Raw genomic sequence first — 11,519 nt, forward strand, 5'->3', positions numbered from 1 at the left:
GGGCGCAAGTCGGCCGTTCCCCAGCTCGGACCTCCGAACCTCCCTCGGTGTTTGCACCCCCCCTCTAACAGGTGGGTGGCTGCCTTCCTTCTCCTTCTTGCTGCCGCCTAACAGGTGGCGGTGCCACCTGACCTCTCTCCGTGCAGGTCGGAGGGTCCGCACCCCCCCCTGCGGCCACCGCTGTCCCTCCCCGAGGGGTCTCGCAACCCCGGAGAGCTCTCGCAGGGTCTGTGTTGCAGAGGGGAGAGGTGGGGTGCGTGATTTGTTTTTTTTTTGAGGGGTATGCAGTGCCCTGCCATCCCGCTGCTTCTCTGGAAGCTGCTCAGCCGATGCTCGCCTTCATCGCCCCCGCTGTGTGTCTGTCGTTGCAGCAGGCATGGGGAATCAGGTGGAGAAGCTGACCCATCTGAACTACAAGGAAGTTCCCACGGCTGACCCGACGGGTATGGACAGAGATGAAGGGCCCAGGATCGGGGTCTCCTATATCTTTTCCAACGATGATGATGAGCTGGAACAGCAGCAGGATTCGGTGCACGACCTAGGAGGTGAGCACCCTGCCCTGCAGCCCTACGACCCCCAGCTGCATGAGGTGGAGTGCTCGGTCTATTACCGTGATGAGTGTATCTACCAGAAGAGCTTTTCTGAGGAGGACACGCTGCCGGAGGAGGGTGATGAAGGAGGCGGGGGACATCTGAGCACCTACACCCCGGAGAACTTACTGAATAGGTGCAAACCGGGCGATCTGGTGGAGTTTGTGTCCCAGGCCCAATATCCACACTGGGTGGTCTATGTCGGGGATTTTCAAGTTGTGCACCTGCACAGGCTGGAGGTGGTGAACAGCTTCCTCACCGATGCTAGCCAGGGCAGACGGGGCCGCATTGCCAACCAGCTGTACCGCTACAAACCCCTCAGCCCAGCTGTGGTGGTGCGCAATGCCCTGGAGCAGGTGGGATGCAAGGATCGGGACTTGAGCTGGAGAAACTCTGAGTGTTTTGCTGCCTGGTGCCGATACGGCAAGCGGGAGTTTAAAATCGGTGGGGAGCTGCGCATAGGCAAACAGCCCTACCGACTGCAGATCCGGCTGGGTGACAAGCGCAGCCACACACTGGAGTTTCAGAGCCTGGAGGATCTGATCATGGAGAAGAGGAGAAATGACCAGATTGGTAGGGCTGCTGTGTTCCAGGAGCTCTCCAGCCACCTGCAGGCTGCAGAGGAGGAGGAAGAGGAGGAGGAGGAAGACCACCATCACCATCATCATCATCATCATCATCATCCAGGTGCTCGGACTGCTGTGGAGTAGCAGCCTCAGCACCGCCTTGCTGCTTAGCCTGGGTGATGGGGATTTAAATTGAAGGCTGCGAAATTGAGCTGTTATAAGCCCTTTGGGCCGCTTTGGTGCAGCTTCATTCCAATCACATGTGAAAGGAAGGGGGAAAGCTGATTAAGTGTCTGTGCTTTAGTGCTTAACTCCTTCCGTGCTTGATGATAAAACCACTGACTTATTTGTAGAGAATAAAACTCAGGGCGATTCTACCCTTCTCCACTCCCACCTCATTCCCTTCCTCTCAACCCTCTTTGTGCATAGCATTTCCCTCAACCATCTGCCAGTAGGCCTGACCCTACCAGATGCTAAATGCCTTTGACATCTACTTATCAACAGAAGTTAAGAGTATTTAATACTATTAAGAAGGAGCCAGCAACTTTCAGGACACGACCATGTAGCTCTGTGTGCACGATTAGTTTGGTGGCTGAGAAGCGTGAGGACATTTTCCCTGTTTCTCCTAGTTGTGGCTTCTGTTGGTATTGCAACAAGCTGCTTGCCTGCCTGGTGCAAGGCTTCATGGATTGGCAGCCAGCCCCGGGGAAGGTGTAAGGGAGAAATCCCCACTAATTTTAATGAAGTGGGTTTGATGTGCTTGGCACTGCCTTAATTGATAAGAACTTATAGGCAGGCTGGGGAACCTCCCTCTCTGCTATCAGTGTGTGACTTTGAGCACTGAAATGTATTTATTGCTGCTTGGTGCTGGGGGAGGAGGAAGTTTACAACCCTGATAAAGGAGTCTGCATGCTGGTGTGTGCTGGGGCTCTTGCAGGCAGACACTGAGTTATGCCGGTGCTCCTTGCAGGCTGCCTGGCTTACCTAAAGCAAATAGCAGAGCTGCCCATTACACCTGTGCTACATGTCAAAGTAGAAGCAGGTAGCTCATGTGCAAGAGTATGTTTTGAGTAAGTTGTCCCTTGAGAGGTGGCGTCTTGGCTGGGTGCTCCTGGCTCTGAGCATGTCACAGGTTCTGCACCACAGTAAACACAGCTGTGATGGGAAGTGATAGGAGGAAGCCCAGGCTGGAAGGCATCGCAGGCAGGGGGCATTGGGTGTTCCTTTTTTCCTTCCTTACCACAAAGCAGTTTCCTCTTCATTAAGGATTTCATGTTTCCTTTTTTGCCAATTTTTATGGCATGCAGCTGAGCTATAGCATCAGAGAAAAGGAGAGTACTTGCCTCCAAAGTTGTTGCACAAGTCCCTCATTAACCAGGAAGAGAGGGGGAGTGTAGTGCTGCCTGCCTCGAATATGCTCCGAAATTGTTTTCACCTCTTTAACTGATCTCCCACACAGACAGCACTGTCAGATCTTCGTCCTGGGATCTGAAGTGTGTGAGCAAACGCTGATTTGGAGGTAGTTTCTGATGCAAAATTCTTTCCCCTCAAAGCACAATAGTGATGAGGTGAACGTGAAGATGAGCTTGAGTTCATTTAAATAATGGAAATTAACAGCATGGTGTAAACTTGAAGTGTAGTTAATACTGTCTTCCCTGCAGTTGTTTACAGTTATACCACAAATAGCAAAGTACTCCGTGTCCTTTCTGCACCTGAGATGGGAGCAAAGTTTGTTGTTTAAGAATAGGTGGATTCCAGCTTTTTATTAGTTCAGACTATATCAAGCAACTTTGCCAATGTGATCCGATGCGATTGTGATGGTGTGTTTTCTGTCTAAAATACAAAAGGTAGGAAAAACCTGTGAAAGGCTACTTCCTCCTCACTTTAGGAGGAAAAATAACTTTCAGAGTTATGCAAACACACAATATACGGTTTCCTTAATGACTCCCGTGCTCTCATTTTGGGCTGTGAAATACCCAAATTCAAAGGAGAGTTCAGCACCAAGCTCCCTTAGAATGCTGTAGCTCAGCTGTCTGCACTAATTTTCTTGCTTTTTTTAATCCAATATGCAGTTGAGTTGTACTAAAGTTACTGTGGTTGCCAAGCAGATGTGCAACCTTGCTTTGAGAGCGTAATAACTACCCATACCTAACTGTGATAGGGTTAATATATAGATTTCTGCACACAGGTTTTATACAACTACTAGTAACCACTAGAAGCCGAAATGTTCACTGAAATAGTCTGAAAAAGAGTGACAGAGTATCTCTTTGTTGTACTGACTGATAAGAGACGACTGAGGTTATCTAGACCATGAGTAAATGTCTGGCTTTGGTTTCTTTCATACTGAAACCTTGTACATAACAAAGTTTATTTCACTGTGTAAAATAGGTATGTAAAATAATATTTTCTTACAGATATTTTTGAAAGTAAAAAAAAAATCCCTTCATAACCTTGCATTTGAAAGTAAGTTGTTATGCACATTATTTTCCAGTCCTCTGAATGGGTTTATTTTTCATTAGTGGTCTAAAGTATATTCTAGGTCATAAAGTATAGAAACTGCTATAAATGTCAAATATTATGTATCTACAGGGTACTAAACAGTAAACTAGTTGTGAAAATATTTTTCCCTTGTGTCTGAACCATCAGAACTATGACACACTCAGTCATTTCTCTCCTTCCTATACCCTGCACAGTCTGCCTTTGTTTTCTGTTTTTTGGTTGTTTTTTTTTTCCCCCTCCTGCTTTTTGTGACCAAATCCGCTTGGGAATGGAGAGCAAAGCTTCTTTGACCAACTGAAATCATGTCTTGTGCTGATCTTGGTGCTTCTCTGTACCGGTCATGCCTTTTGGGATAAATTCCCACAGACATAGGGCCTTAGCAAAGAATCCCAGAGCTTGCACTGCCTTGCCAGGACAGAGAGTGAAGGGGGAGCAGTCTGGCAGATGTTCTGCTGTGGTATGAAACCTATATGCTCCTCTGACACCTGGGATACAGGTGTTCAGTATATAAAACACAGAGATTTGCAATCCTTAAATTTCTCTGCAAGCTATGTTTGGGATTTATTCTGGTTCCTGCTACTCCATCAGGTACAAAGGTAGAAGAGGGGGGGGAAGCCTGTAATTTCTTTATTTAGCCAGGAAGAGGGCTGCCTTCGTACAGGGATTTCTTATTCCAGGAGATAAAGATGCAACTGTTGAATCTTTAACAGGCGAGTCCTTTTTCTCTGCCTGTTGATTAGGAAGTGTTATTTAATAGGTGCTACTAAACACCACTGCAAACGTTTCTAAGCAGTCTGGTTTTAAAGCCATGGACCCACAGTGAGCTGGATGTGAGAACAGGTGTTGCTGTAGAAGCACTTCACAGCTGTGTAGTTTCTTCTCTTTGCTGTAACTGACGCAGTTACTGTCTGCAGACTAGGCTGGGATTTCTGGAGAAAAAATTAATGAAAAAATTTCTCCCAGGTAAACAGACCTTTTTGTGTATGTGTCTACTTCAACACTTCTATGTAGCTCACAGAAGGAAGGAGGAAAAGCATAAATAAAAGTGCTCTTCTCTGCTGCTTCTCCTTTAACTTTAAGAAATTCAGGTGGGATCTTTCTGTAGAACTTCAGCACAGGTCCTAAGCCTATGCTGAAGTTTGAAGTTGTGAGTAGACCCTACCTTGAACCATTTTAAAAAACAGTAAGGCTATTCATGTGCTTGGAGTTAAGTGCATATTTACATTTCTTTGTGAATAAGGGCCTGGAATTTCAATCCGAGGTCTCCGGTGGAAGCGTGGAGGATCTGAGGTTGCATAATCGCAGGGGGGAGAACAAGTAGTGCTGTGAAAGCTGTTTCTCAAAGGGCCTCTTGTCCAAACAAGGCTTGTGGAATCCAGCCCAAAACTTGGCCTCAGTTTCCTCCTGGAAATCCAGGAGCCATGGTGACTCGGTGAGAGCAGCGTGTGTTACACAGGAGTTACAACTACTGTGTAGCTGATGATTGTGCTGCCAACCGTTCTCTGGTATCTTTGTCTGTCTTGTCATGCTTGAACTTTCCCTTGTGTTTTTAACATTTAAAGTTAATACAATTTGTTTTAAAAACCCTTTGATTGTGCAAACACTTAATCATCTGTATGAATTTCCTCATTTGGGCATACCTACTGCTACTGATAGGATGACTGCTGTGAATATCTTTATGCACATGTTAAGGCTGGCAAGACTGAGCTCCAGATGTGTAAATGTAGCTCCAGCTAGGAAATGAGCAGTCTTATTTCCCTGGAGTATTGATGTGTTTGATGCAAATAATGTCTTGGAAAAGGCTTTATAGTAAAACCTACAATTATCCCTTGATTGAGTAATTTTAAAAACACAATTTAGACATTCACCTTTCATAGCAGTGAACAAGGACACAAACTGAAGACTATTTCAAGTTATCCCTGACACTGTGTGAATGCAAAGTATTGATCACAGCAACTCTCTAGAGCTCACCTGGCCAATACAGTAGGCAGTTGCAGAGTAGGCAGGGAAAATACCCAAAAGCTAATTCAGAAACTCTACTTACAAGTCTTTTTACTTGGAAAAACTATTCTTCAGACTGAAGGACCCTAGACTATGAAAGTAAACTTTCAATTCTTTTGTATAAATGAAACCCTAGACAAACTTCTTAAGTTTTGTACATTTAAATTCAGTATTCCACTCTCAGTACTAAAGTAGGTAATATTATGTGATGAATATATTTCAGATTTTGAATGTAGCGGTGGTTTTCTTTTACTTTTCCCCTTTGGTTAAGTTTTACCAAAGGTCTGTCCTTGGGTGTGTGAAGTGTCGTCGAGTGGTTTCCCACCTGTGCTTTTCTGACAATTAACAGCACCAACCATGATTCTAACAGCCATGTAGGAACAAATATTTTTTTGAAAGCAAAATTTTAATTTTATAAGACAGATCAGAGACCAGTAACTAAGTAGAGGTAGGATATACATTTGTTTCCAACAGCAGTTTCAATTTGTAAGAAATCTACTGTTAATTGACTATGTGTTGACTACTCTTATAAGTCAATATACAGTGATAAGGCCAGATGTATCATATAATGGGTGTAGACTTTCAGATTAGATTTTTTTTCTACTGAGGGTAGGAAGAAATAAGAGTGACTTCAAACACTGGTCATTTAGATGGTTCTTTTGCATTAATATTGAATTAGAAGCTTTCTTCAAAGGTACACTTGAAATTCCTGACATTGTAACACTTCATGGAATCATCCACAACAACAAGTGTAATCACAAAATATGATTTTTTTTTCCCCACCATGAGCTTTTTCTGTAAGCTGTCTTTTGTCAGTAAATGTTGAATTGTTAGTGCAAATATCTTCTTTTCCTGAGAAAGAAGTACAGATCATTGATTGTACCATTTCCTTCAAAATGAAGGGCATTGCATAGTAACTAAAAAAGAAATAAAAAATTTATAGTATCTTTCACAACCTTTCTTGTGTTGGTTTTTTTTTTTTTGAATGGCATGTTTTTCCCCAGCTTTTTGGAAAACTAGTGATTTCTCATGATGGATGCATCACACACAAAACAATCAATGTTTTCACTGACTTCACATGTCAGATAAAAATCTAACTCTAAGACCAGACCATCAGCTGCTTAATAGGCAATAGCTGTATTAAATCTGATGAGGATCTGGCCCATAATTTAATTTTGAAAGTGGAAAATGAATTCAGCAGAAGATCATATAGTATTAGTTGGCACCCGGCTTTGTCTTGTCTGCCAGCAGCTGCTTAAGGAACAGATGTAGTGTCTGCAAGAGGGAGAAACGAGAGAGCAGCAGAACTCATTGGGAGTTTCTGGAAAATCTGTACAACTGTTCAGTTTGTGTGAAGTTTTGTCTGGTGGAAGCTCCCAGGATGAAGCGGGATCTATGTTCTACCCACATAGCATAGAGGTGTTTCTTACTGATGTGATGAGGAGTAATCGTTGTAGTAAGATACGACATCCATAGGGTAATGGTTCTTCGTTTGTCAAAGCCTTCCACGGCATGCATATCCACAGTGACAAAAACAGCAATAAAACAGCCAAACTGTACTTCTCCCTGAGATTCTGACCAGAAAGAGCGATTTGAATCTCGCACAAAAGCACCGAGTAGATTCAAGCAAGAATACTTTGAGTAACACCTTCCTGAGGAAATTTAGCTGTAACAAGATGACACTTTCACTGAAAGTACTGTTGGAGATCTTTGCTCTTCTGTGAGTTGCTGCTGGCCTCTACAGCCTTCTCATAGGTGTGACAGAAACAAGCTGCAGGTGGGGTTCCACCATAACATTTAATTTCCAGCTCTGCCATGGACTTAGGTGACTTTGAACAAGATGTACAAGGCACCCAGCTGTGCTCTATGTGACTGCAAGAGTGCCTGAATTTTCAGGTGGCTGATACTAGATCTGAAACATGAAGAACCAAAAATGTGAGTAGGGTGACTGAATCAATACCTGAAAGTCCCTGCTCAGCTGCCACCTAGCAGCTGGAGTCCACTAAATGCTGAAGCTTGATTTTGTTTTTTCTTTGTTAATTATTTACCACAGTCTTCCCAGAACCTTGAGGTTCTGGGCCTTTTTCGTACCCAGAAATTTCTCCAAGTACATAAAGTAAAGCAGATCATGACTCCTTTCACACCCTGTGCCCATAGAGAGGGAGATCCAGCAGGCAGATTCTGCCTTACATCCCAGTGGCTGCTCCCAGAATGTATGTGACTTAAGATACCAAAGAGGAGCTTCTTAAAAAGGACATTTGCACTGCCCTTTTGTTTCAAAATGCACCTAAAATAGGTTGATGTAAAATGCATTTACAGAGACATGGACTGTGATGAGGCCTCTGCACTCCTGGCTGGCTTCTCTGAGCCACTAGACGTCTGCAGAGATGTTTTCTCTTTAGTTCCCTCTTTTCTGCAGTGTGGATTGCTTACAGCAAAGCATGCTTGAAAGTCCTCACCCCACAAAAATCTGGAAGTGATAGAAAGGGTGAATCTCTTTTATCCCCAGGCAGAAGAGAAAATAAATTTTCAGTCTTCCTCCATCTTGAAACTATGCTCAGATCAATGTGATGCTGCATAAAGGAAGGCTGCCCACCACTGATACCTCCTCAGGTTGTCTTAAAGGAAGGAGGCCTAAGTTTTAATTTGCAAGAGTGGCTGCCTTGTACTTTCTTCTTAGAGCCCTGCACTGCAGCCAGAGGCAGTTCCTGTTAGCCAAGAGTAAGGTTCCCAAGCACTAGAAAGGAGAAGGGATGGGGAACAGCAGAATCACAGAAAATCCTTAAGAGTGGGAGGGACCTCTGGAGACCATCTAATCTAAGCCCTTGTCCAAAGCAACTAGAGCAGGTTGGCATCCAGACAGGTTGGTCAGGGGGGCATCCAGACAGATTTTTAATAACTAATGATAGAGACCAGTGACCTCTCCAAGCAGCATTCCACATCTTATTTGCTTTTTCTCTTTTTGTTGTTTGTGTTTTGTCAAGAGCTCCATGATCATCCATGGCATCTTTGAGTTCTTGCACATAGGGAAGGACCATTCTGGAGCTTGGAGGAGGTGATTGATGAACATCAACCAGGTGTTATGGACCTCCTCTTCAGGACTGTGTCTTTCATTCCTACTGAGGGAGAAAATAAAATGGAAAACCTCATGGGTTGAGATAAAGACAGGGAGATCACTCACCAATTACTATCGTGAGCAAAACAGATTCAACATAAATTTATGATCAATTAAAATATACTTTAATGGTGAGAAAGAAAGACAAAACCTAATAAAACACTTTCCCCCCACTCTCCCATAACACCTCGGGCACAGGGGTGGAGATGGGGCTGTGCTCAGTCCATCACAGCCCCTCTCAGCTGCTCCTCCCTCCTCACACGTCTCCCTGCTCCAGCCTGGGTCCTTCCCTGGGCTGCACTCCTTCAAGGACAACCTGCTCCTGCTTGTGCTCTCCACGGCTGCAGCTCCTGCAGGAAATATCCCCTGCTGTGGCGTGGGGCCCTCCCCAGGCTGCAGGGTGGGTCTCTGCTCCAGTGGGATCTCTCCAGGGCTGCAGGGGATCCCTGCTCTAGGCCTGCAGTACCTCCTGCCCTCCTCCTCCTGTGGCCTCAGGGTCCTGCTGCTCCCTCCTTGGCTTCCACCTCCTCTGTCTGTGCTGCCTTTTGCCCTTTCTGAAACCTGTTTTCCCTCGGACCGGTGCCCCCAGCTTGGCTGAGGGGCTCAGATGTGTCCTGCAGTGGGGCTGTTGGATCCAGCTGGGGCCGGCTGTGACTAGCTGGGCTGGCATGAGGCAGCCTTGGTATCTCCTTACAGTGGCCACCATGCAGCACTCCCTGCTACCAACAGCTGGTCACAAACTCCACATACATTCCCTCATGAGCTTAGGCTGAGGTGCATTGATACAGCAGGGACAGTTGCTCTGGTGGGTGTGGGGGACACATCACCACCATTGCCAGCCATCTCTATATGTTGTTTTCAGCAGAGTTTGTGACCCCTTTTGTGCAAAGTGTTGTGTCTGTTGGCCATACACTGCTACCTGTATGCCAGGCTGAGTCCCTCAACTAAGTCCCTAATACCTGCTGAAAGGGCACTTGGCCCTCCTGATCAGCAGTCAGGTGGAAATGAAGGACCTACAGCAAACTTTGATCAGGAAGAGCTGGCAGAGCTTGTTAGAAGGGTCTGGAGCTCACTGGAAACCCACATCAAATGATCAGTAAGACTCAATTGTCTTACCGAGTCACTCTGGGTCACTAAGGACTGTGATCAGTCCCTGTGTTGTAACCAGAATTTGTTGCTTGTATCAAGTTCATCAACAGAAATTAACTGGAACTGTTAAGAACCAAGTTAACTGAGGTTCACATAAAAGTCTGGCTTCCCTCTAGTTTTTCCTTGCTCCTGGGCTTCCATCTTGACCTATTCAGAACAAGCATTCTGGGACAAGCTCTGCTTTTTCTCTACAGTAGTTAGTGCAATGAGGTCCCAAAGTGTTTGCATAGTATTAATCAAGTCCATCACCAGAGGGCAGAGGAAATGAAACGAGGATGTTCTGGACCATGAAATAGATGACTCACATTCCTGGAAAAGATTTAATTGAGCAGAACAGGTACACAAGTGTACCTGGCTCGCCATAGAAACTGTACAGAGGAAGATGAGCCTCCAGAGAGAAAGATTGAGGCACCCTTACAGCACATAGAGAAATGTGTGCCGTGCTTATGTAAATCCTGCCAGTGGAGAATGGGCCTTCATGCACAACTTATCCAGCTCCCATAGAAGGCAGTTGGCAGCACTCTTCTCTTTGATGGCAAGTTGAGTATGAGTCAACAGTGTGCCCTGGCAGCCAAAAGGGGCAACTGTGTCCTGGGATGCATCAAGTACAGCATAGCTATCTGGTCAAGGGAGGTGGTTGTCCCACTCTACACTGCACTCGAGCCCCACCTCGAGTACTGTGTGCAGTTTTAGGTGCCTCCACATAAGTAGGACATCAAACTATTAGAGTGTGTCTAGAGTAGGGCAACCAAGATGGTGAAAGGCCTCTAGGGCAAGACTTAACAAGGAGTGGCTGAGGTCACTTGGTTCATTCAGCTTAGAGAAGGCTGAGGAGGACCTCATCGCAGTCTACAAAGGGTGGTCGGTCACTGGAGCAGGCTCCCAGGGAAGTGGTCACACCACCAAGCCTGTCAGAGTTCAAGGAGTGTCTGGATGATGCTCTTAATCACATGTTTTAGTTTTAGGTAGTCCTGTGAGGAGCAGGGAGTTGAATCTGATGATCCTTATGTGTCTCTTCCAACTTGAGATATTGTATGATTCTGTGATTCTTTACAATGCTTTCACTAGAGCTGCTGGTCATGTCTGATAGACAAACAGTGCTCTGCTGGGAACCTCAGCACTGTATACACAGTGAGAAGCTTATCCTTCATACCGCATATTGTTTCTCTATGAAACGCCTCCGATGCTGTGTTTTTCCCTCTTTGTGTTTTCTCTTTGTTCCTCAGCTCAAGAAAGCAATGCACCTATGAAAGGAAAGTGGAGAAGAGGCAAATACACAGCTGTGGGGCCGGCCAGTGTGTACACCTGGCCATGGCATTTTGGGCTACAACCTGGAGCTGGGATCTTCAGCCCTCACTGCAAACAAGAAATGAGATACCCATGCGCAGACTCACAGATAAGTGGGCAGCCTAAGTGATTGCCTGGAAAATGGTTTCAAACCTGTGCTCTACCTAGTCCAGAGCATGGCCTTTAACGTAGGACTTGAGCAAATGCACTAACCAGTGCTGAGGGGGAGAGCCATTTGTATTCTCTGGAATTTGAGTATTTTGAGTATTTGATATTCATCATACCACAGAATCACAGAATCACAGAATGTTA

The 11,519-nt window shown here is 45.4% G+C and overlaps 1 protein-coding gene across 1 annotated transcript; it reads left to right on the forward strand.

The window, feature by feature from the left end:
* Positions 1-352: 352 nt before the first annotated feature.
* Positions 353-1,300, forward strand: FAM84B (family with sequence similarity 84, member B). Its single transcript, XM_010185485.1, has one exon. It carries the CDS (start codon positions 377-379, stop codon positions 1,298-1,300), a length of 924 nt encoding a protein of 307 aa, XP_010183787.1. The 5' UTR covers positions 353-376.
* Positions 1,301-11,519: the final 10,219 nt, after the last annotated feature.

Source organism: Mesitornis unicolor, unplaced genomic scaffold (genome assembly GCF_000695765.1).
Source record: "Mesitornis unicolor isolate BGI_N332 unplaced genomic scaffold, ASM69576v1 Scaffold12615, whole genome shotgun sequence".
NCBI lineage: Eukaryota > Metazoa > Chordata > Aves > Mesitornithiformes > Mesitornithidae > Mesitornis > Mesitornis unicolor.